General features: G+C 37.8%; 1 protein-coding gene across 4 annotated transcripts in view; it reads right to left on the reverse strand.

The window, feature by feature from the left end:
- LOC126817361 (E3 ubiquitin-protein ligase NEDD4) overlaps nt 1–25967 on the reverse strand; it is a 41713-nt gene that overhangs the window by 11402 nt on the left and 4344 nt on the right. The window contains exons 4-17 of one of the 4 annotated variants that reach the window (XM_050544287.2): nt 24533–24571; nt 23462–23515; nt 22536–22648; nt 21461–21569; nt 19082–19281; nt 13966–14070; nt 9950–10085; nt 9244–9291; nt 8776–8877; nt 7871–7987; nt 6272–6326; nt 3006–3058; nt 1878–1943; nt 950–1056 (exon numbers count right to left, since the gene is read on the reverse strand). In XM_050544287.2, the coding sequence (XP_050400244.1) occupies nt 950–1056; nt 1878–1943; nt 3006–3058; nt 6272–6326; nt 7871–7987; nt 8776–8877; nt 9244–9291; nt 9950–10085; nt 13966–14070; nt 19082–19281; nt 21461–21569; nt 22536–22648; nt 23462–23515; nt 24533–24571 (1304 nt within the window). Of the gene's footprint in view, nt 1–949; nt 1057–1877; nt 1944–3005; nt 3059–6271; nt 6327–7870; nt 7988–8775; nt 8878–9243; nt 9292–9949; nt 10086–13936; nt 14071–19081; nt 19300–21460; nt 21570–22535; nt 22649–23461; nt 23516–24532; nt 24572–25967 lie in introns of those variants that run through there. The other 3 variants (XM_050544286.2, XM_050544288.2, XM_056100376.1) reach the window with 3 other exon arrangements.

Genomic DNA, 25967 nt, shown 5'->3' on the forward strand with positions numbered 1-25967 from the left:
CGCCCTGCAACAACATGTAAAGCCGTTCTTCCAGCAACAGTGATGCCTCCCCACAGCATAACAGAACCACCCCCAAATCGATCATGTCTGATGACGTTAACGTCTTGGAAGCGCTCGTTTCGACGACGCCACACCCTCCTACGTCTGTCCCAAAAATCAACAGTGAACCTTGACTCATCTGAAAACATCACATTGCGCCAGCGTCGATTATCCCAGTGTTGACGATCCCTACACCAACGACGTCTTGCCTGAATGTGATGATCTCTCAAACAAGGGATCACGCGAGGACGTCGGGCGCGAAGGTGACCCCTATGCAGTCGATTCCGAATCGTCTGGCCACTCACTCTCACACCAGTGTCTGTTTGAAGACGAGCGCTGATCTGATTTGCTGTGATGACACGATTTCTCAAGGCCAAGGTACGGATAAATCGATCCTGGGCTTGAGTTGTCGCCCTTGGTCGACCTGAGCGTGGTCTGTCCTGTACAGATTGTGTATCACGGTATCTGGACCATAGCCTGCTTATGACAGACTGAGAAACATTCATCGTCCGCGCCACAACCGCCTGTGTTGTGCCGATCTGTAGCATGCCAAGGGCACGTAACCTTTCATTTTGGGTAAGCCGACGCATATCAAAATTTGTTTTCTGGTCACTAAAACAATTAAACTGATGTTTCCACCCTGGACTTCAATGCCACAATGACTGTAACATTCAAAGTCAGAGTCGTGCAAATCTTGGGTTGGACCCCCATGATGATCCCAAGCATCACCTGCATTCCATGCGGTAACTATTGGTGCGTTTGGGCGTCACATGTAACTGGAAATGTTTCTTCTGTTAGGTTCTATAGTGACTTTTTTCGTAGTCATTTGCATATTTTAGTATTATGCCCCCAAAATCAAATATCCCCTACTTTTTTTGAATAGTATATTACATACAAAATATAAACAAACCTTGTTTTAAGATGTTCTGTTTCCTTTATATTCATTACATATCTATAAGATTCTTCAAATACATTCTTCCTCGTTACTTTGATATCTATTTTGTTCGGTGCACTTGCCTTATAAATAAAAAGGAATAGTTGTACATACTAATTGTCAGGTATTGATAAACTAGTACCCAATTGTGTGTGTGAGAGAGAGAGAGAGAGAGAGAGAGAGAGAGAGAGAGAGAGAGAGATGGTTTAATGTCCAATCCCGACTAACCTATAGGAGGAAACCGCAGGATCTAGAGAAAACCCACAAGGTTAGATAGGCAACCCTACTCCTTGTCACGTACAAGGGGAGAATTGAAACCATGTCAATTGACTTAATGACAGACGTTCTGATCCAACATGCACACATAAACCATTCACATTAAACATACTTCAAACCATTATGGGGGGGTTGCATGGCCGAATGTTTAGCACGTGCGAGCTGTACCATAAGGGTCTGTCATTGAGTCAACTGGCATGGTTTCGATTCCCTAGTTATAGGTGACAAGGAGTAGGGTCGTCTGTCCAACCTTATAGGTTTTCTCCGGGTCCTTCCACTGCTAAAAATACCTACGCGCAAGCGAATTATTGAAATAAAATTAAACCATATGTTAGTCCCAAAATGACCTAGTTTGTGTCGAGTGGACATTAAACCCCATTTGGAGAGAGAGAGAGAGAGAGAAATACGGTTTAACGTCCACTCGACACAAACTAGGTCATTTTGGGACTAACATATGGTTTAATTTTATTTTAATAATTTGTTTGCGCGTAGGGGTCTTTAATGGCGGGAGGAAACCACAGACCTTATGATACAGCGTGCACATGCTAACCACATTCGGTCATCTAACCCCCAATTACCATATACATATATCTCTAACCTTAAATATTTTATAACAATGTACACTTACTGGTTTCCTTAGTTTAGATCTAAAATAATCATATTTCTGTTTGTAGTCTCGTGAATACGGTACAGCCTGAAATATAAATATATTAACCAATCAGTGACCAGTTTTTAGGCCCTTGTTTCTCGTAGAAATACATTATCCAATCAGAAGTCTGTGTTTGGGCTCTTGTTTCTCGTAGAAATACATTATCCAATCAGAAGTCTGTGTTTGGGCTCTTGTTTCTCGTAGAAATATATTATCTAATCAGTGATCAGTTTTTAGGCCCTTCATTCTCGTAGAAATATATTATCCAATCAGAAGTCTGTATTTAGACCCTTGTTTCTGGTAGAAATATATTATCCAATCAATGGTCTGTATTTAGGCTCTTGTTTCCCGTAGAAGTACATTATTAAAGATACATTCCCGCGTACAAACTGGGTGATTTAATGGTATATATGGACTAAAAACATATTCAAACTAATTGCTTCAAATCCTTCTCAAACATTGTAATTGCGAAGGAATTCTCTGCTATTAAAATTCGATCAAACCAGGTCATGTTTACGTCACGTGACTTACAAGTCAGAGGAGAATCCATTGCAGACATAAGACGATGTTGTCTTTAATCGCTTACTATTTATAACAAATATCGAATCCTATTTAAATTCTCGGATTATCCACTACCCGCGTCCTTTTCCGGCATTTTTATCTCAGAAAGTGTTGTACGTCTAACACTTCAAAGCGTTTATCAACTTGTACATCAAGCGCTCAATGTTCGTGTGTGACCTTTGACATCACGCGTGCAGAAATTCCTAATCGTCGGGCTGTTGATTAGGGGAACCCTTACATTTTTGTGCTGTATACGCTCCGTGAGTGTTTTTCGGGGAATCCAGTATTTTTCTAGTAAGATTGGATATCTTTACTTTCCATATATACCAAAATTACCATACTTTTATTGGAAATAACCACCCGATAAATACTTTTCTGGGAACCCATCTTTAATATAAACTGATTGTACTCAGTACACAACCACCAATCTTCATCTCATAACCTAAAACACTGTGTATAAATATATATATGTTCCCGAGTATATCGTGGACAATAATTTAATGTGCTACCAATGGTGTACAAGGGGGTTCTAAGAAATGAACTTACCGGTCCCCCTAATTTCTTTAATCTAGGATCTTCCCATTGTGTCTGGTGTGTATCTGTATAAAATAAAAAATAAAAGTAGAGAGAGAGAAAGAAAGAGAGAGAGAGAGAGAGAGAGAGAGAGAGAGAGAGAGAGAGGGTTTAATGTCCACTTGATACACATGGTCATTTCGGGACTAACATATGGTTTAATTTTATTTCAATAATTCGCTTGCATGTAGGGGTGTTTAGCAATTGGAGGAAACCGGATGACCCAGAGAGAACCCACGAGGTTGGACAGGCGACCCTACTCCTTGTCACGTACAACCGGGGATTGGAAACCACGCCAGTCGACTCTTAAAAGTATAGAGCATTTCCATATATCCGAGTCCGAAGCCATGCGAAGAATATTCATGATTTTTCAAGCCATCAGGAGCACTGACATGTAAGGTGGTACCTAGCTCTTCACGTATTTCGCCGAACACAACTTGTTAGAAATTATAGTAAAAACAGAAACGATTGAATGTAAATCAGTTTATATACATTCATATTACATTATTATATGCGTTGCGACATATTTGTGTCCAATTCTAGGTGCCAAAGAATAGGGATTTAGCTCCCTTTAAAATAAGAAAACATTGTATTGAACACATTTGATTAAAGATACATTATGGGAGATTCGGTAACAAGTTGGCAGTTCTCACTATAATAGTTAAAAACTATATAAGGTAGAAGGCAATTTGGTGAACATTTCATTCAAATTGATCCACTATGAACCGAGAACTAAGCGACTGAAATTCCCATAAGCCTCGGTTATCATTACTAAAGTCAGTACGATAAACAGCATAGTCTCGATTATCCATTTAATCGTTTAATGAGAAGGAAAGTTATGCAGTAAATCGGCTTACAATCCACTAAAGATCGCAGGCTAGCGCAGCCATCTAGAGTTGATTATGGCCTGGATAGGTTAATTAAAGGGACAATAACACTATTGCTGGCGTGAAAGCTCCAGAAAATAAATAATATCTCTATCTAAGTACTAGATGTTTAAGTGTCCTACCTGTTGTGTAAATTATCCATTACATCCTATTTTACTTGTCCAGAGGGTTCGAAAATATTTTAAAATCGAAGTTTCATTTGAAAAGGTTTACGTTAGACGTTTCAAACCATTATGTTGAATTTTTCAACATTTTTAAATAAGGTGTGTTAAGATGAAATTTGTATCATCAATTAATTGAAATATTCTAAAATAGTACAATTTGTTGACCAGAATAAAGATTGGGACATATTATTCAGTTACAACAAGAGTGGTATTGAGCCTTTAATGTCTAATTAATAATTAAGATAACATTTCAGGCCTAAAGAAATACCTGAAATAGGCAGATTTAGCTCTTGCATAATGTATGTTTAACATGCATGGAAGACTGAAACAGGACAGGCTTAACATCCACTCAATACAAACTAGGTCATTGCAGAAATACCATAGCCCCTGGATTCATTCACCTTATCTGGTATGTACGTTTATTTGTTATTTCTGCATATTGTGTCTTGTCCGTAGATGTTTTGTGTAATTATGTGTGGTGCTGTCCTCATGCATTTACTATATGGTACAAGTTATATTTATAGCACGGCTTTCATGAGTTAACAGGTTTAACCAGAGATCGAAGGCCGAGGGGTTAAACCTGTTGACGAATGAAGCGTGCTATAAATGACTTGTAACATTGACAACTGCTCAACATGCTTATTGTTATTACACAGAAAACCCACCCCAATTCTCTATATGATTTCCACTAAAACTAGTGTAAACCAGTAAAAGTGTGCAATAACATTGAACATGTCTAGTTATTGCACGGTTAAGCTCCACCCAATCTACTAAAGGGAAAACAATCTGCTCATTCAACGAAAAGAACAAAGGAAGATTTCACGTCCATGTTACAATATTATTTCAATAGTTCGCTTAGGCGTAGGGATCTGCTTGTTATATGAGAGAATTGTTAAAGGCTCAATACCACTCTTGTTGTAACTGAATAATATGTCCCAATCTTTATTCTGGTCAACAAATTGTACTATCTATATATATATTTGTGACTGTCGTTTGGCTGTCTGTCTGTCTGTTCGGGGTTGGCGGCTACACTAGGTCTGCCCCGAGTCTGAAATTTGGGGTATAGGGTTAGCTCTGACCGGGGAGTAACATAGGCCAGGTGGCGTTAGTCTACCACTTCCAGTTTCGGAGTTATGACCCCCGAGCGAAGCCGGTCTGTTCGGGGTTGGCGGCTACACTAGGTCTGCCCCGAGTCTGAAATTTGGGGTATATGGGTAGCTCGGACAGGGGAGTAGCATAGGCCAGGTGGCGTTAGTCTACCACTTCCGGTTTCGGAGTTATGACCCCCGAGCAAAGTCTGTCTGTTCGGGGTTGGCGGCTACATTTGCCCCGAATCTGAAATTTGGTGTATAGGGGTAGCTCGGACCAGGGAGTAACATAGGCCAGGTGGCGTTAGTCTACCACTTCCGGTTTCGGAGTTATGACCCCCGAGCGAAGCCAGTCTGTTCGGGGTTGGCGGCTACACTAGGTCTGGCCCGAGTCTGAAATTTGGGGTATAGGGGTAGCTCAGACCGGGGAGTAACATAGGCCAGGTGGCGTTAGTCTACCACTTCCGGTTTCGGAGTTATGACCCCCGAGCGAAGTCTGTCTTTTCGGGGTTGGCGGCTACACCAGGTCTGCCCCGAGTCTGAAATTTGGGGTATAGGGGTAGCTTGGACCGGGGAGTAACATAGGCCAGGTGGCGTTAGTCTACCACTTCCGGTTTCGGAGTTATGACCCCCGAGCAAAGCCGGTCTGTTCGGGGTTGGCGGCTTCACTAGGTCTGCCCCGAGTCTGAAATTTGGGGTATAGGGGTAGCTCGGACCGGGGAGCAACATATGCCAGGTGGCGTTAGTCTACCACTTCCGGTTTCGGGGTTATGACCCCCGAGCGAAGCCAGGTATCCTGCTAGTTTTACAATATTCCAATTAATTGATGATACAAATTTCATCTTAACACACCTAATTTAAATATTTTGAAAAATTCAACATAATGGTTTGAAACGTCTAACGTAAACCTATTCAAATGAAACTTTAATTTAAAAATATTTTCGAACCCTCTGGACAAGTAAAATAGGATTTAATGGATAATTTACACAACAGGTAGGACACTAACACATCTAGTACTTAGAATAAGGCTATTTTTTATTTTCTGGAGCTGTCAAGCCAGCAAGAGTGTTACTGTCCCTTTAAGAATAACAATAACTTACTGTGATCTATATAAAATACTCTTTCATCAGCATGAACTCTTTCTTCCCAACCAGGCTACAAAAACAGCAAAAACTTTAAACATCAGACTATTCCAGACTAACAGCAAATATCACCTTTTTTTTTTCTAAACAATATTTATTCACAGAAACTGGATTGGAGAACAGGCAGAAGCCTAGAGAGAGAGAGAGAGAGAGAGAGAGAGAGAGATGGAGTTTAAGTTCACTCGACACAAACTAGGTCATTTCGGGATTAACATATGGTTTAATTTTATTTCAATAATTCGCTTGCGCGTAGGGGTCTTTAGCAGTGGGAGGAAACTGGAGGACCCGGAGAAAACCCACGAGGTTGGACAGGCGACCCTACTCCTTGTCACGTACAACCGGGGATTCGAAACCACGCCAGTCGACTCAATGACAGACTTTATGATACAGCGCGCACGCTAACCATTCAGCCATCCAACCCCCAAGAAGCCTATAGATCCGCTCTCCTAACAAAATATTCTTGAATGATTCTCACCGTTTAGTTCTCTATAACATCTCTTACGGTAAATATAGGTTACTTTGATAGCCTAACAATTCAACAATTACAGTTTCCAAATATTGTGTAAATTTGTTAGATTCATTAATAGTATGTTTTAATTCCCCGTGAATACTTGTTGGTTTTTATCAATAACGACATGACTACTTTAACAAAGACTGAACGTGGTTGTTTTTTTTAACAATATTCCTACTTTACCAGAGAGAGAGAGAGAAATGGGGTTTAACGTCCACTCGACACAAACTAGGTCATTTCGGGACTAACATATGGTTTAATTTTATTTCAATAATTCGCTTGCGCGTAGTGGTCTTTAGCAGTGGGAGGAAACCGGAGGTTGGACAGGCGACCCTACTCCTTGCCACGTACACTTTACCAAAGACTGGACGTGTTTGGCAATCTGGTTAAAACACAGATCCTATTTCGTTTTGTTTTTATAGTTCAAAATTTCGTTTTACTTGTCTTTACTACACATGGATCTGGAAGACTTGTTATTTAACTTGTGTTCTGCTTGAAATGAGGGGTCAGCCAATCAAATGGTCTGTCGAATCGAGTGTTTGACCTTTTTTGCCCGGAACTGTGGGTAATCCACTAGTAACATCAATGCTGATTGTTTAATCAAAGGTCATGATGACATAGGTCAAAAGTCGGTCTTTTGATCCCTGACTTGACCTATCGCTATAACTTGTCAGATCTTCATATAGTGTAGGCCATCGAAAGTATAAAAAAACAAAACGAAATATAGATCTGTATTTTAATCAGATTTCCCCTGGGCCTCTAGAAAATTTTGAAATTTGTCAATTCTGAGAACGCAGTTTAGAGCGCCTCTAAAATTCCAACATAAAACCCTTTAAAATACATGTACATAATAATGAAAGAGACAAAAGCCTGATTATTTACAAATGAATAGACTAGTAAAAAGGTTGAAAACTTTCATCGTTAGGGCATGGATATACAAGTATACCCCAGAAAAGGGCAGGGTACCATTTGTATACCCTGGTACCTGGGTTCCGGCGCCCCTGATAACAATATTTCTACAATATATGGCTGCTTTAAAAACTTACCGGTAATGGACCAAGGTTTCTGAGGAGATCTTCGTTAGATGATGGTCTAAACATGGGTGATGGTGACGATGGATTAAGACCGTGAAGTGAGGAACGATGGCTACGTCTTGGATCATCCTGTTAACAGAAAGAGAGAAATGGAGTTTAACAGACATTTTGGTAATTATGGGACTAACATTTGGTTCAATTTTTATTTTATTTCAATAACTCGCTTGCATATAGGGGCCTTTAGTTCTGTGGGAGGAAACCGAAAGATCCGGAAGAGGAAGAAAACGCATAAGGCTGGACGAGCAAACCCTACTTGTTAATTAATAAAATTTTGTGAAAATTTTGAAGGGGAAGTCCTGGTCTAAAGTCCAGACACAAACTAGGTCATTTCGGGCCCAACACACGGTTCAATTCTATTTCAGTAATTTGCTTGCGCATAAGGGTCTTTAGCTGTGGATGGATACCGGAGGCCTCTGAGAAAACCCAAGAGGTTGGACAGACAACGCCTTCTACTCGTCAGATACACTTGACTCAATGACAGAAATGAAATGAGGTTTAACGTCCTACTGTTTTGCTCTGAAGAGTCAATGAGAGAGAGAGAGAGAGAGAGAGAGAGAGAGAGAGGAATGGGGATTAACATCCACTCGACACAAACTAGGTCATTTCAGGACTAACATATGGTTTAATTTTATTTCAATAATTCGCTTTAGCAGTGGGAGGAAACCGAAGAAAACCCACGAAGTTGGACAGGCAACCCTACTCCTTGTCACGTACAACCAGGGATTCGAAACCATGCCAGTTTTTGTCTCAATGACAGACGCGATTAAACCACTAGACCACCCAACTCCCCCCCATCAGAAGCAACAACAGTCTAATAAGAAGTCTTTTTGTCAAATGATAACATAGTTTTTACTCACCCATGTAGTTCTACCAACATTATGGTCAATGAAAAATAGGCGGCCATTAGGTGCTCGTCCCATAGCCCAACCTGCAGGTAAAGGTTCTTCATCTTCATCAGCCTATAAGAAGATTATATTTTATCATATCAGTAAAGAGAGAGAGAGAGAGAAATGGGGTTTAACGTTCACTCGACACAAACTACATCATTTCGGGGCTAACATATGGTTTAATTTTATTTCAATAATTCGCTTGCATGTAGGGGTCTTTAGCAGTGGGAGGAAACTGGAAGACCCGGCTCCTTGTCACATACGACCGTGGAATCGAAACCATGCCAGTTGTCTCAATGACAGACCTTCTGATACAATGCGCACGGGCTAACCATTCGGCCATCCAACCCCCCGTTATTGTATCAGTAATCAGATGATCTAGAAATGTATTGTTCCTCGGACCCAACCCCACCATAAGAGAATCAAAGTGCCTCTTACCTCTGGAATAGATGAAGATACGCTGCTTCTGGTTGGTCTAGTTGGTGTCTATAAATATTGTATGGTAGAAATTAACTCAACATAAATTTCATATAACGAAATTAAATGGGGGGTTAATGTCCTACTTTTCTGCTCCAACTGGGTTAATGAAGACGGGCATACGCCATACAGTGTGCTATGAGGGAAATTTTGCCTGGACAGTGGCACAACCGCCTACTCTTATATCGAATTCCAACTGCCATGGGATCTTTTACAGGCACGTCAATGTGTACACAGGACTTCAGTTTTTCATCCCATCCGAACAGCTGTTCTTGTCAGGCCCTCCGTCCCACACCCGACAATAACAAACACTAAACCGGATGGGGGTGACAGCAATATACAACCACATTTCAATGTGAGAAACTTCCAATTAATAGAAACGGGTACATGTAACACAAACCAATTACAGATGGTTTGATGGGATCAAATGTGATATACAATAATTAATATACAATATCACAAAACCATTGTTTGTCAGTAAAAATACTAACTTCTTCGGGGATGAAGAACTAAATACAAAATGACTGGAAGTCAGTTATGACATTAAAGGAAGTTAAAATTTTTGGATAAAACAATAGTTTTGTGATATTGTATTCTATCAATTATTGTTCACATTTCAATTTGAGCATATAAACAATAAACCTGTTAAAATAAACTGAATACATACAGCTGATAAATCCTGTTCACTTGCTGAATGTATACTGAGCGTATCTTCTTGACTAATGTGACGGCGATGTGCGTACATCTCCGCTAACTCCAGACTACGTTGTTGTTGTAGTTCTTGATCTGATACTTGCTGTGCTCTATTTTCCGTAATAATAAATCAATTGTAATTATTTTAATCAATAAATAAACAATCATTAATTAGCGACAAAAAATATTTGTACCTGTACCTTACAGGTTATGCCTAGGTTAGACTAGGCTTGTAATAGAGGAGGTTATGCCTTGACTTGTAACTGAGGAGGTTATACTTTGCCTAGACCAGCCTTGTAACTGAGGTTATGCCTAGCATAGACCAGTTTTGTAACTGGGGAGATTATGCCTAGCATAGACAGGCCATGTAACTGAGGAGGTTATGCCTAACGTAGATTGGCATCGTTACTGAGGAGATTATGCCTAACGTAGATCAGCATCGTAACTGAGCGTAGACCTGCCCTGTAACTGAGCATAGACCAGATCTGTGTAGACCGGTCCTGTAACTGAGAGTAGACCAGCCCTGTAACTGAGCATAGACCAGCATTGTAACTGAGCATAGACCAGCCCTGTAACTGAGCATAGACCAGCCCTGTGTAGACCGGTCCTGTAACTGAGAGTAGACCAGCCCTGTAACTGAGCGTAGACCAGCCCTGTAACTGAGCATAGACCAGCCCTGTGTAGACCGGTCCTGTAACTGAGAGTAGACCAGCCCTGTAACTGAGAGTAGACCAGCCCTGTAACTGAGCATAGACCAGCCCTGTAACTGAGTATAGACCAGCCCTGTAACTGAGCATAGACCAGCCCTGTGTAGACCGGTCCTGTAACCGAGAGTAGACCAGCCCTGTAACTGAGAGTAGACCAGCCCTGTAACTGAGCATAGACAAGCCCTGTGTAGACCGGTCCTGTAACTGAGAGTAGACCAGCCCTGTAACTGAGCGTAGACCAGCCCTGTAACTGAGCGTAGACCAGCCCTGTAACTGAGAGTAGACCAGCCCTGTAACTGAGCGTAGACCAGCCCTGTAACTGAGAGTAGACCAGCCCTGTAAGTGAGCATAAACCGGCCCTATAACGGAGCGATTAGGTTTTCATTCATGACTTCAAAGTAGACTAACTGGCCATGTTTCTACTTCTGGTAGGTTTTCATTCATGACTTCAAAGTAAACTAACTGGCCATGTTTCTACTTCTGGTAGGTTTTAATTCATGACTTCAAAGTAAACTAACTGGCCATGTTTCTACTTCTGGTATAACTTTGACAGTCATAACTGTTCGAGATATGTGAACAGCTCACAGGCCATTTCGAGGAGTCCAAGTGCTTAAAAGTTAATTGTAACAATGTGAATAATTATTATAAGGTGTAAAACTGTTCTGCTGTTGAAGTATATAACATGATATTAAACAGAATAGGATTATCCATAATATGAATACAATCGGATTAAAATACAGATCTAAATTTTTTTTTTTATATATACTTTCGATGGCCTCTACTACATGAAGAGTTGTAGTGGAAGGTTGCGTCAGGGGTCATATGAGCAGCTTTTGACAACATGACGTCAGACATATGATTAACCAATCAGCGTTGATGTTTCTAGTGGGTTACCCACAGTTCTGTGCAGCCAACGCCAAAAAATTACCGTAACAGACCGTTTCATTGGCTAATAGCTCACGTCATTCAGAACGTGGTTTATATAACAACTCTTACAGATCCTAATGTAGTAAAGATAAGTAAAACAATATTTTGAACTAAATAGATCTGTGTTTTAATAAGATTGAGATGAACAGAGAGACCTTAAAGAAGCATTATGTAAGAGTTAAACCTGTCTATTGCCAGTCTTTTATTTTGGCTTCAAATTTTAAATAATCTATTATTTAAGACATCTATTAACATGACAAGCCTATAATCAACTCTCCAGGCCATTGGATGGCTCTGACTTCAAGTGGATTAGTACACCTGGGCCCTGTTTTTCGAAATCTTAACTAAAGATAAAATTCAAATTTTAGTTGATACTCCAATCTTGATTGGCTAAGCACTTAAATCAATCTAATATTATCCAATCAAATTACTAAAATTTGGATTTTATCTTAGTTAAAATTTCGTGAAATAGGACCCTGGCCTATTTAATAGTATAACGATAAAACAGATAATAGACAGTTGCTAAGATAATAAACAATCCACACTTTATTTTGTCAAAATTTCAAACACACGGAATAAAGTAATTTGACTGAAAATTTCAATGTATTCAACTTTCATTACCTATTTTTGAACAATTATAGCAAAAACAACCAGCTCTTGACTGAAATGTTCAATACATTCAATTTTCATTATCTATTTTTGAACTATTATAGCAAGAACAACCGGCTCTTTATCTAAGTCTTACATAATGCATCTTTAAAAAAAAAAGAGTTTAAGAATGAAACCATCACCAAGAAGAAATAATCTCACAGTCTTGCATCATATTTACCTTGTTAAATGAAATAGAGACGGAGAGAAATGGGGTTTAACGTCCACTCGACATAAACTAGGTCATTTTGGGACTAACATATGGTTCAATTTTATTTCAATAAATCGCTTGCGCGTATGGGTGTTTAGCAGTGGGAGGAAATCAGAGGACCTGGAGAAAACCTACTCCTTGTCACGTACAACCAGGTAATTGAAACAATGCCAGTTGACTCAATGAAAGACCTTATGATACAACGTGCATGAGATAACTATTCATCCATCCATCCCCCGGTCACCTAGGTAACCTCATGGGTTTTCCCTAAGTCCTCCAGTTTCCTCCTACTGCAAAAGACCCCTACGTGCAAGCGATTTATTGACATAAAATTGAACCATATGTTAGTCCCAAAATGACTTAGTTTATGTCGAGTGGACGTTAAACTCCATTTCTCTCTCTCCCTCAACTGATTATGACAAGAGTTACCTGTCACAGGTGAATAACACTTCAGATACAGATTGTATATACAATCCTAGGAAAGTAAAATGATTAGGAACTGTGAGTATAGAAAGCCTGGAAATAAGGCACCAGTCACAGACATCGTCATGCACAAATAACGGTTTTGTCAGCCAGGGACAGTTCATGATTTTGTCTGGCACAGATTTTTTTTTTATATTTATTTATTTTTTTCGTAACATTACTGAAGTCTCTGATGGTCATACTGGTGGATTTTCAACCTAAAGCAAACTGCATTATTGTGACAGATGAATCTCTAAAAAACACTTCACAATATAAACGAAATATGTTCCCCCAAAATCTTTAGATAGGCCTGTTTTTAATCCTAATGAATCTGGGCCAGGAGGGGGTGGGGGGGTGGGGTGGATGGCCAAATGAAATGGTTAGCGTGCGCTGACGTTGTTTCGATTCCCCGGTTGTAATAAGGAGCAGGGTTGCCTGTTCAACCTCCTGGGTATTCTCTAGGTCCTACGATTTCCTTCCACTGCTAAAGACTCATAGACGCAAGTAAATTATTGAAATAAAATTGAACCATATGTTAGTCCCGGAATGACCTAGCTTGTGTCGAGTGGACATTTGTCCCGGCCCTTCCCCCCCACAAGGTTAATCCGGCACTGGTCTGAGTACATATTAGTGTGGTAAAGGTCATGTAAATTGAGATGTCCGAAAGATGCAAATTACGATCAGATGTTTTAATACATGTCCGCCAGAAAGTTCGAATTGTCCGTCACAAAGTTCAAAATGTCCACCAGAAAGTTCAAAATATCTCCCAGAAAGTTACAAAATGCCAGGCAGAAAGAATGTCAGACAGAAAGTTCAAAATTCAAAATGTCCACCTGAAAGTTCAAAATATCCACCTGAAAGTTCAAAATGTCTGACAGAAAGAATGTCAGGCAGAAAGTTCAAATTGTCTACCTGAAACTTCAAAATGTCCACCAGAAAGTTCAAAATGTCAGTCAGAAAGTTCAAAATGTCCATCAGAAAGTTCAAAGCATTATTTCCAGGCGTATGAGTGTGGAAGTATGATATTAAACTTACACCGTAGGTCGAGTCCACTGTGATCTTCTTGTTAAATGATTAACATAATAAACTCTTTCATTCCCATCTACCCTCTCCTCCCATCCTTCCGGTAAACGACTATCACTGAATAGAATCAGGGGCAAATATCACCATTATTGTAAAGTCTGTGAGTGGCATTGCAAACTACTTGTACAATATTGTGAAATATGAATATCTCTAAATGTTTTTATTCGTTTTAAAGTATGGATAGTCACTTGTGGGATAGAGAAACCCTTCCAAACTACTTGTACAATATCATGAAAGTGGAATGTTTTTATTCATTTTAAAGTATGGATCGTTATTTGTGAGATTACGAAATCCTTGCAAACTACTTGTACAATATCATGAAAGTTGAATCTCTCTAAATGTTTTTATTCGTTTTAAGGGTGTTGCCATGTCTAAGATTCGCACTAACTTTTCAAACTATTTCTCCGAGATGCTTTAGTACATGTCTTCTTTTCCCCTGACAAGGAGTAGGGTCGCCTGTCCAACCTTGTGGGTTTTCTCCGGGTCCTCCAGTTTCCTCCCACTGCCAAAGACCCCTACGCGCAAGCGAATTAATAAAATAAAATTAAACCATATGTTAGTCCCAAAATGACCTAGTTTGTATCGAGTGGACGTTAAACCCCATTTCTTTCTCTCTCTCTCCTTTTCCCCTAAAAACATAAATCATGAACAGACAGAAACGTTCACTTCGCCGGATAGGTCAGGATGGTCGGTCAAAAGAGCGGCAAAGTCTACTCATTGCTAATTCATGATATTTTGTACAATTTTTTTACAAATCGCACTACTTATTACACAAGGACGTCACGATTCGAAAGGACCTTTTTTGTAAAACAAGGAAAACGATGAAATAAATACAAGTTCTACTCAAGCAATGTTAACAAACTTGGCGTCAAATTGACGCTTACATTCAGAGGAACATTTCTATGGGACAAATTGTGATTATATGAAATAGATTTTATTTCAGACCAGTTTACATAACGACCTATGAATTTTTTTGATTTTCTGGAATTTTGGCATTATTATTGGCACCATGAAAAAATACTCCCGTAATTTTATTAAGAACTAGGTTTTCTATTTGCACGTCAAAAATTATTTAAGTCGGATTAGGCAAGACTGAGAACTTTTTAGATTTATGACAAAAATTTATCATTTTTAAGCGGATTTCAAAATTTATTATCTTTAAAACCACAAGAGATTTGTGCCCATACTATGACTTGAATCGCAGCTTCAGATGTCTATTTAAAGATTATACCAAAATTTATGTGGAGCAGAGTTTGAAAAATAATATAAAATTAATTGCAAAGTTACCATAGGTTAGACATGGCAACGCCCTTAAAGTATTGATTGTCACTTGTGGGATTGCGAAATCCTTGCATTGCAAACTACTTTACAATATTGTGAAAGTGGAATCTCTAATAGGAATAGGAGTCGACAATCTAATTAAAATATAGATCTATATTTCGTTTCGTTTTTTATACTTTCGATGGCCTACACAACATGAAGATCTAACAAGTTATAGTGGGAGTTCACGTTCTATGACAACAGGTACCAAGCAAGCGACATTTGACCAGATAAGGTCAGTCATTCGATTAACCAATTAGCGACCGCCATGCTTTTTTAAATCTACCATTGCTTTGTTTTCATTTCTATCGCTGGTAATGTCTACCCACAGTTCCGCACAAAAAAGGTCAAACGCTCGATTCGACAGACCATTTGATTGGCTGACCCCTCATTTCAAGCAGAACACGAGTTAAATAACAAGTCTTCCAGATCCAAGTATAGTAAAGACAAGTAAAAAGGAAATTTTGAACTATAAAATTGAAACAAAATTGGATCTGTGTTTTAATCAGATTGATGAGTCGAAAAATGATTCAATTCATTCAGTGCTTACAAAGTTATGATTACTTGAAAATTTCACAATATTCGTCATCCTCTACTGGATACAGCTACCTATAGTTCTTGCTGAAATCTTTTATTCGGCTTCTTTTAATTGGATTGAACTCATTGATATTTTCATTTTCTAAAACAGGCATTATTATGCAAGAGTTAAATCTGCGTATTGCAGGTCTTTCTTTTGGACTTAAAAAAGAGAGAGAGAGAGAAATAGGGTTTAACGTCTACTTGACACAAACTAGGTCATTTCGGGACTAACATATGGTTTAATTTTATTTCAATAATTCGTTTGCGCGTTAGGGTCTTTAGCAGTGGGAGGAAACCAGAGAACCCAAAGGAAACTATTAATTGGACATTGATTAACATGACAAGACCATAATCAACTCTCGATGCCATCGGATGGTGAAGATTTTAACGAGATTAGAATGGTTCGACCATTTAATGATTTAATTTAAAAATAAAGGAGCGAGTCTAAGTCTTGAATATACCAGTACCGTGGTTACAATTAATGCACACATTTTTAATATACTGTATTTATTTTGCATTAACTATTTTTTAAATATTATAGCGAGGACGACCCACTCTTTATCTTAATCTTACATAATGCCCCTTTAATCAAATGTTAAAGAATCAATTAAGTTTGATTTAGAATGGTTTAAGTCATGGAAATAAAAATTCAAATGACGCACAAAGATTTCAACTTTTCAACTATAAAACATTTCATAATTAAAATATTACCGAAATGTAATGTCTCTTATAAATCTTTCCCTGAAGTCACCAAAATCAAGTTGTTGTTTTTTTTTAGGAAATTAATTAAATAGTGTCTTGTTTCATTATTTAGTCTAGTTCATGATGACAAACCAATAGTTCTTCATTAAGCTAATTCAGTAGAATAAAATATTTCCGAAATACAAAATATCTTGGAAGCAGGACAATTTCTGGCAGGAACAACTCCCAGCCATACTGTTTGTTTTTTTGTGATGGCTATGATCTTTTTGTTACCATAATAATTTTTGAATTAACACCAAAAAAGATAAAAGCCTAACATTGTAAAATCAACAAGGTTGGGATTTTTTTGGTTCACTAAAACAATGGAAGATGTTTCCTTTAAGAAATTCTCCTGGTTTTTCATAATTATTTAATTAACGCCGCAACAATAAAAGAATTAAAATAATGCACAATGAAACAAAATAGTTTCAAAAATTCATGCCATAAAATTTATTAGGCAGACGTTTTAAAGTAGGGCCTACAACAAATTAACTGTGAAAAAATCCTCAAAAAAGCTGACAACAGCAAAAAATATTTTAGTAAAAATAATTTTCATGCCATACCAACGAAGCCAATGAAGATGTTAAAAATTACAATCACTGTTTTCAATGTACAGATTCCCAAAGATTAATACACCTTTTCACAATGATCGTAACTTGTGAAAGCAGCAAAAATATATTATAGTAAAAATAATATCAAATTTTCATGCCATACCAGCGAAGCAAATAACAAAGTTAAAAACTACGATGACTGTTTAGAGCGTACAGATTCCCAAACCTTTTCGCAAATGATCGTAACTTGCAAGCTTACAGAAATAAAATTAAAGGCGACCAGTAACTAAAATCTTTACCAAAACAAAAATGTTTAGCTCCCTTCATATTAAAACAGGCAAAAAGAACACAGTGGCACGGTTTCGTCTGATGAATGTGAGAAAAGTGAAAGCTTTATATTAAGTAGTAAGATCAATGGTTCTCAACCTTTTTTTGCCAACAGCACACCTTGGACCACGTGAAAAAGTAGCAGCACACCTGGCTAAATATATATGAAAAATATTTGAATTTTGCAAAATAAAAATATGGTAAGTCAGAAGTAGTGCTCCTACGACTAGTCGGATAGCCGTAAACGGTTAGAACTGGGCGGTTAAACGGTTCGAATTCAACGGTACGGTTATTCGGAGATGTCCCCCATTACATAGAGTTGTGTCTGATTATATTCCTCTTTATAACAAAACTTGACCGTTGTCATTTTGTATTTGATGTTTGAAAATCTTAGAATGTAACAGTCGTCATACGATGTTGACTGCTAAAAAATAATACTATTAATTAATAGCACTCGTCGTAGTCATACGGCAAAGTCAACGGACCTTGTTCTGACTTTTGCTATTGTTAATCCAATCTAAATACTTCTCGGCATTTCTAACTATATTCTACCTTGTTTATTATTTACTTCAAAACGTAACCACCATTCAAAATATAATCATAAAGGCTAGAAAATGACATTATACTAGATTCGTTACGACATTCAACACGTTTCATATCTCGTAATTTCTCGCAAGATTCTACTTTGGTTTTTAGTTAAATTAACCAATCATAAAAATTCTACTTGCAAGCGAGGAATTATTTCTTTATTGTCCAATCAATAGACGCCTTCCAATTTACTTTATTCTATTTTTAGTAACATTGTGTAATCGTAATATTATCGCCATCTGTCACGTACGAAGGGAACCAGAGTATTGTTTTGTATGTTATCGTTATATTGAATTAAAAAATGTTTCAAATGAACCAAGTTAACCAGGTAAATAAATAACTACGGCCTTAGATAGTTTAAATTTTCTTCAAAGAATTGTACATGTCTGAAAATATTCCTGAAATTTTTGCGCGTGTAATGCCTTTTAGGCGAGAATAGCATGCGCACGAGTAATGACTCGCACCTCCTGACAAGCTCTGTTTTATGTTTAAAATTGATACCATACGGTTAATGGTTACTAACCGGTTAATAGCTACGGCTATTCGAATAACAAAAAGTCCTAACCGTAGGAGCACTAGTCAGAAGGCATACATCTGTAAATGAGACATGCCATAGACACATAGAATGACTCAAACTAAATAAAGCTATGAACTTATCAGTGGACACCGGTGAATACTCAAATGGGATCACATGGTTTTTTGCATTTTCTTAGTGTGCCGCAGCACACCGGTTGAGAATCACTGGGTTAGATAATAGAATATAGACCAATCTATATACACAGCAATCTTATGAATGACAAACAATAAGTTATAATGAATGGCTAGCTACGTGTACAATCAAAAAATGAATGACAGACAAAAGTTAGAGTTAGTTAGCTACATACAAAAAGAAAATGAATTAGATAAATAAAATAATAAATAAAAAAGCAAACCATGGCCGTGAATTTCATAGTATGACTTACACTCTCGGTCGCTCCCACTGCGTCTGTCTGTTGGTGTGATTGACGTAATATATACGACCCTGGGCATCTTCTCGTTGCTCCCATCCTGGAGGAAGCGGCTGCTCTCCCCTTTCTGATGAGGTTCTTGTCAATGACTGTGTAGGACCTGAGGCACCGGTTTCATTCAAGGCATTATCAATATCAACCATTTCCCATCCAGGCTGTGAATTTGAAACACCCTGTGTATATTGACAGCATTGATCATAACATAAATACATATATAGATATTCAATACAAGAGAGAGAGAAATGGGGTTTAACGTCCACTCGACACGAATTAGGTCATTTCGGGACTAACATATGGTTTAATTCTATTTCAATAATTCGCTTGCGCGTAGGGGTCTTTAGCAGTGGGAGGAAACCGGAGGACCCGGAGAAAACCCACGAGGTTGGACAGGCGAACCTACTCCTTGCCACGTACAACCGGGGATTCGAAACCACGCCAGTCGACTCAATGACAGACTTTATGATACAGCGCGCGCACGCTAACCATTCAGCCACCCAACCCCCCATATTCAATACAAGCTTAAAGATACATTATGTAAGATTTAGATAAAGAGCTAGCCATTCTTGCTATAATAGTTCGAAAATAGATCATGTAAAATGAATAATTTGAAAATTTCATTCAAAATACTCTATTGCGAGCCAAGATATTAGCCTTTGAAGGTTTGGCAAGACGTGTGCAATAATTTCAACCACCTTATTGGCTGTTCAAAGCTAAGTCTTGCTCCTCCATTTTTAGATTAAATCAAAGTATGTCTGAAACGTTCTATTCTATTTAAAGATACATTATGGGAGATAAGATAAAGAGATGGCAGTTCTCACTATAATAGTTAAAAACTAGATAGTGTAAAGGTAATTTGCTGAAAATTTCAGTCAAATTGATCCACTATGAGCCGAGAAAGAAGCGGGTGAAATTTTTGCATAGTCTCGGTCATCATTACTAAAATCATTAATATAAACAGCATAGTCTCGATTATCCACTTTTTCTGATTTAATTATCAACAGCCGTTAGCGGCATATAAGAATCTAATCCATCCAAAAGCGAAGGCTAGCCTTGACATCGAGAGTTTATTATGGTCTGGATCAGTTAATTAATGTCTAATTGATAATTTAGATAACATTTCAGGCCTAAAGAAAGACTTGTAATAAGCAGATTTTGCTCTTGCATAATGCATGTTTAATATCAGAGAAATCTGATGCCATCGTGGTTGATTATGGCCTGGATAAGTTAATTAATGTCTAATTAATAATTTATATAACATTTCAGGCCTAAAGAAAGACCTGAAATAGACAGATTTAGCTCTTACATAATGTATGTTTAAATTCATGGTAGAAACAATACAATTATACGTTACTTTTCATCATAAATAATCGTGTCTTTACAAAAAGAATAAATGAAATGAGGTTTAACCCAGTTAATGAGAGAGAGAGAGAGAGAGAGAGAGAGAGAGAGAGAGAGAGAGATGGGTTTTAATGTTCACTCAACACAAACTAGGTTATTTTGAGACAAACATATCGTTTAATTTTGTTTCAATAACTCACTTCCGCTTAGGCGTCTTTAGCAGTGGGAGGAAACTGGAGGACCGAGAGAAAACCCACAGGATTGGACAGGCGATCCTACTCCTCGTCCCATACAACCGGGGAATCAAAACCACGCCAGTTGACTCAATGACAGACCTTATGATACAACGCACACATGCTAACCATTCAGCCATTCCACCCCCACCCCCCTCAGTTATTATCGTATCATGAGGAAAGAGCAGAGAATTAAATACTACTAAATGACTGGCGATATTTTTAGATATGAATTGAAATGGAGATTATAACGTCCTACTGTTCTGCACGCACGGCTATTGAAGACGAGCATAAGACATAGTGTGCCACGAGGGCAATTTTGCCCAGACAGCGGCGCTACAGCCTACTCATCAATTAAAATCCAACTGTCAAGGGATCTTTTATGTGTACATTGTAACCTCGGTTTTTCATCACATTAGATGCACCTTTCTCAGTAGGATTCCGAGGTGGTTTCCCCTTGTCAGTGGTGCAGAACGGAGGGCCTGACAAGGACAGCTGTCTAGTCCTTCGGATGAGACAAAAAAACGAGGTCCTGTGTATACATTGGAATGCACGTAAAAGATCACTTGGCAGTTGGAATTCGATATAAGAGTAGGTGATAGTGCCGCTGCCCCGGGAAAATTTCCCTCATAGCACACTGTATGGCGTATGCCCATCTTCATTAGCCCAGTATAGGAGCAGAACAGTTGGACGTTAAACCCCATTTCATTTCATTTTCTCATCAGGGAATGATGTAGAATTAAATACGACTGATGATATTTACCTCGTTTGATGTTTGTCCTGACGCCTCCTCATCACCTCCCGTCGACTGATCTGGTGACGGTAAATAACCCAGATATAACGTTAGATGTCCACGAACTCTTGATCTAGTACTAAAAACAAAATCATTCGACCATCACATACAAAAATCTTTTATTTTTAACATTTACGTTATTTGTAAAAGATTCAACCAATGAACCAACACCACGATTAATTGATTTCAGAGACAGACAAAATATTATGAAGACTCAAGTCGTCACCAACCTGCGCATCTTTGCATACCAATAACTAAGTTAAATTTCTTTCCATCCAGACACAAAATTAAATCCGAGACATTTCTAATTAGCTAAACCAGGTACATCTTGGGTATTCCCAGAGAGAGAGAGACAGAGAGAGAGAGAGAGAGAGAGAGAGACAGACAGACAGAGAGAGGTCATTTTGGGACGAACATGGTTCAATTTTATTTCAATAAATGAAATGGGGTTTAACAGCCTACTATTCTGATCTGAATGGGCTAATGAGAGAGAGAGATTTTAATATGCACTGGACACAAACTAGATCATTTCGGGACTAACATATGGTTCAATTTTATTTCAATAATTCGCTTGAGCGTAGGGGTCTTTAGTAGTGGGAGGAACCCGGAGGACCCGGGGAAAACATACGAGGTTGGACAGGCGACCCTGCTCCTTGTCACAAACGACCAGGGATTCAAAACCACATCAGATGACTCAATGACAGACCTTATGATACAGCGTGCATGTATTTTCCATTCGGCCATCCAACGCCCCCAGATCTAATGAAAGTGGGGTAAAAGCCACAACTACTATAATAGTCAGTGCAGGACCACCACACTTCACACAAACAAAGTTTCATGAACATATTTCAAACAATTTATGAGATAATCTGGGACCAAAAAAAAATTTCAACATCTCTCCCATAACTTCGTTAAGCGCTTGATAATAAAGTCAAGAGAAGAGTAATACATTGTTAATTTGTTTAACACCGCTGAAATAAACTCTTCAAGTAACTTGTATTCCATATAATTGTGTCATGTGTTATAATACGTTTATCTTTTTTACCTTCTTGGTCGTAAAACAAAACTTTTTGTGCTTATGTCTCGTCCGGCCAATTCTGTGAGGATGTATGTGTGTCGGAGATCAATCTCCACCAAACCCAGGAAGTCATCTCTCGTCTATGAAGAAAAAATCATGGAATATCATAATATAAGGATAGTCTATTTCAGATCGGGTGGGGATATCGGAAATCTCTGACTGTCTGAACCGTCGTAAATTTTTAACAGAATTCTTCGATTATAAACAAACTACTTAACTTCGGTTATTATAAACTTAACTGTGTGTTTGGAATCAACTGCTGTTAAATAAAATCCATTACACAATTACATTTAAATATCCCAACAAATAAAAACAATGTATTTACTTGTATTTTCGACATTACTTTTGTCATGTGTTGGGTGAAACCAAAGAAACTGTTGTAGGGGGGGTGTAAGCGTAAGTGTACATGTATGTAGCTAGGAGCCTCCTAGACCTTGTGGGTTTACTACCGGTACTCTCGTTTCCTCCCAAAGAAAAATACCCCACACGTGCGCTAAGATAATAAAAACATATGACGACTTGACTGCGATATCACCCTTGGTGGAATCAGACGTAAAACACCACGACAACAACATAATAAAAAAATAAGACTACACTAGGCTGCGATATCGCACCACGACAACAAGAGAAAGAGAGAGTGAAACGGGGTTTAACATCCACTTGACACAAACTAGGTCATTTCGGGACTAACATGGTTTAATTCTATTTCAATAATTCGCTTGCGCATAGGGGTCTTTAGCAGGGGAAGGAAACCGGAGGACCCAGAGAAAACCCTACTCCTTGTCACGTACAACCGGGGATTCGAAACCACGCCAGACTTTATGATACAGCGCGTGCAAGCTAACCATTCAGCCATCCAACCCCCCCACGACAACAAGAGAATGTATACTTACCACTCTATTGGAATCAAAGACTTCAAATATTACTTTATTATCTAAAGGATTTACCTAAAATCAAACATATTCACTCAATGAAACAACGCAATCTCATTAAAACACAGATCCTGTTTAACTTGTCTTTACTACACTAGAATCTGGAAGAGTTGTTATCATTGACGTGTTCTGGATGGCGTGAGGGATTAGACAATGAAACCATCTGTTACAGCGACTTCTTGGCCTTTTGATGCACGGAACTGTGGATAAACTACTAGAAACGTCAACACTGATTGATTAATCAATGTCTGACGTCATAGGGTCAAAAGCCACTTGTATGACCTCTGACGCGACCTATCGCTACAACTTGTCAAACCAGGAAATGAAATATAGATCTGTATTTTAATCAGATTGTAAAACAACGCAACCTTTTAATTTTATCAAATTTTGGATGTCAATAAGAAAATACAATAAAACAGTAAGTGTAGATTTTGGAAAACCACTAAAATAAAATTAAACACAATATGATTAGTTATATTAAAGTAAAGTCACAAACCAGAATAGCTTGTCATAAATCAGCTTTTAATCATATTAATTATTAAAGGCTCAATACCACTCTTGTTGTAACTGAATAATATGTCCCAATCTTTATTCTGGTCAACAAATTGTACTATTTTACAATATTCCAATTAATTGATGATACAAATTTCATCTTAACACACCTTATTTAAAATTTTTGAAAAATTCAACATAATGGTTTGAAACGTCTAACGTAAACTTTTTCAAATGAAACTTCGATTTAAAAATATTTTCGAACCCTCTGGACAAATAAAATAGGATGTAATGGATAATTTACACAACAGGTAGGACACTTAAACATCTAGTACTTAGATAGAGATATTATTTATTTTCTGGAGCTTTCAAGCCAGCAAGAGTGTTATTGTCCCTTTAAATAGATATATTAATTAATTTAGAAATTTTAACAGTTTAAGCACTGGTACTTGGAATTTTCTTGAATAATGTCCATTGCCAAACAATTTACAAATTCCAAGCACAAGTTTGTTTCATTAGTTGATATTATTATCTACTTACCCGGAATATAAATTCTTCTCTCCATTTTGGATTCAAGCTCTAAAATAAAAACACCAAATTATTATAAACATGGTGACAGAGAGAAACTAATATGAATGAATGAATGAATGAATGAATGAAGTTAAATGTTAATGTTCCTATTCTGTACCCCTACATCTTTAATAGAAGGCTTGATCTCACTTTAATCAAGGCCTTGACGTAATACACTGCATATTTCGGCACTAATTTAGAATGACTCAAACTAAATAAAGAAAAACTCAGCTATGAATACCAGTGAATACTCAATTGGAATCATGTGGTCTTCCGCATTTTCTTAGTGTGCTGTTTAAAATTTGGGGGCACACTGGTTGAGAATCACTGGTCTATATAATAATTTGTATTAAATTTTAAGCTAGAAACAAGGCCTACAATAGGCAGGTGTATCTCTTACATGTGTAAATAAAATCAAAAGGGCATTATGGGAGATTAGATAAAGAGCTGACAGTTCTCACTATAATAGTTAAAGATAGGTTGCCAGGCAACGAAACCTACGCCCACAGCAGCTAACTCGTCCGGGCAGTCAACAAGAGTTGTCACATATTTTTACTTTTTTCGGTAATGAAACATTTATAATACATTAAAATCTGATTAAGAGTAACAACTCATTAAGTAATTATCAGAAAACCATTAGAATTTGTTTGGTTTTTATAAAGTTTTGCCCCATGCTAACGTTTAGTATAGGAAACTTTTAACATCATGGATTTAGCTGTTCAAGTCATAAAAATTCATTGAAAATCAATATATTTGTTTGTCTCAAGACCTTACACTCTGTGTATGAATCTGAAGTCAATCGGATGATAACTTTAGCTTCTAGAGGGTCATAAGATTTTTAAAAGTGATCAAGGGCCATAACTTTGGCAGTAATTATCGGAAATCGTTGAAAATCAATATGATTCTTCGTCTCATGACCTCAAACACTCTGTATCAATTTAAAGTCAATCGGATATTAACTTTAGCCTCTAGAGCATTTACAAGATTTTTCGAAGTGATCAAGGGCCATAACTCTGGCAGTAATTATCGAAAATCGCTGTAAATGAATAAACTTCTTCGTCTCATGACCTTAAACACTGTGTATAAATTTAAACTCAATCGGATTTAACTTTAGCCTCTAGAGCATCCACAAGATTTTTCAAAGTGATCAAGGGTCATAACTCTGGCAGTAATTATCGGAAATTGCTGAAAATCAATAGGCTTTTTCATCTAATGACCTTTAACACTGTGTATAAATTTAAAGTCAATCGGATATTAACTTTAGCCTCTAGAGCATTTACAAGATTTTTTGAAGTGATCAAGGGCCATAACTCTGGCAGTAATTATCGAAAATGGCTGAAAATGAATAAACTTCTTCGTCTCATGACCTTTAACACTGTGTATAAATCTAAACTCAATCAGATAT

This window comes from Patella vulgata, chromosome 4 (genome assembly GCF_932274485.2).
Source record: "Patella vulgata chromosome 4, xgPatVulg1.2, whole genome shotgun sequence".
Classification (NCBI taxonomy): Eukaryota; Metazoa; Mollusca; class Gastropoda; family Patellidae; genus Patella; species Patella vulgata.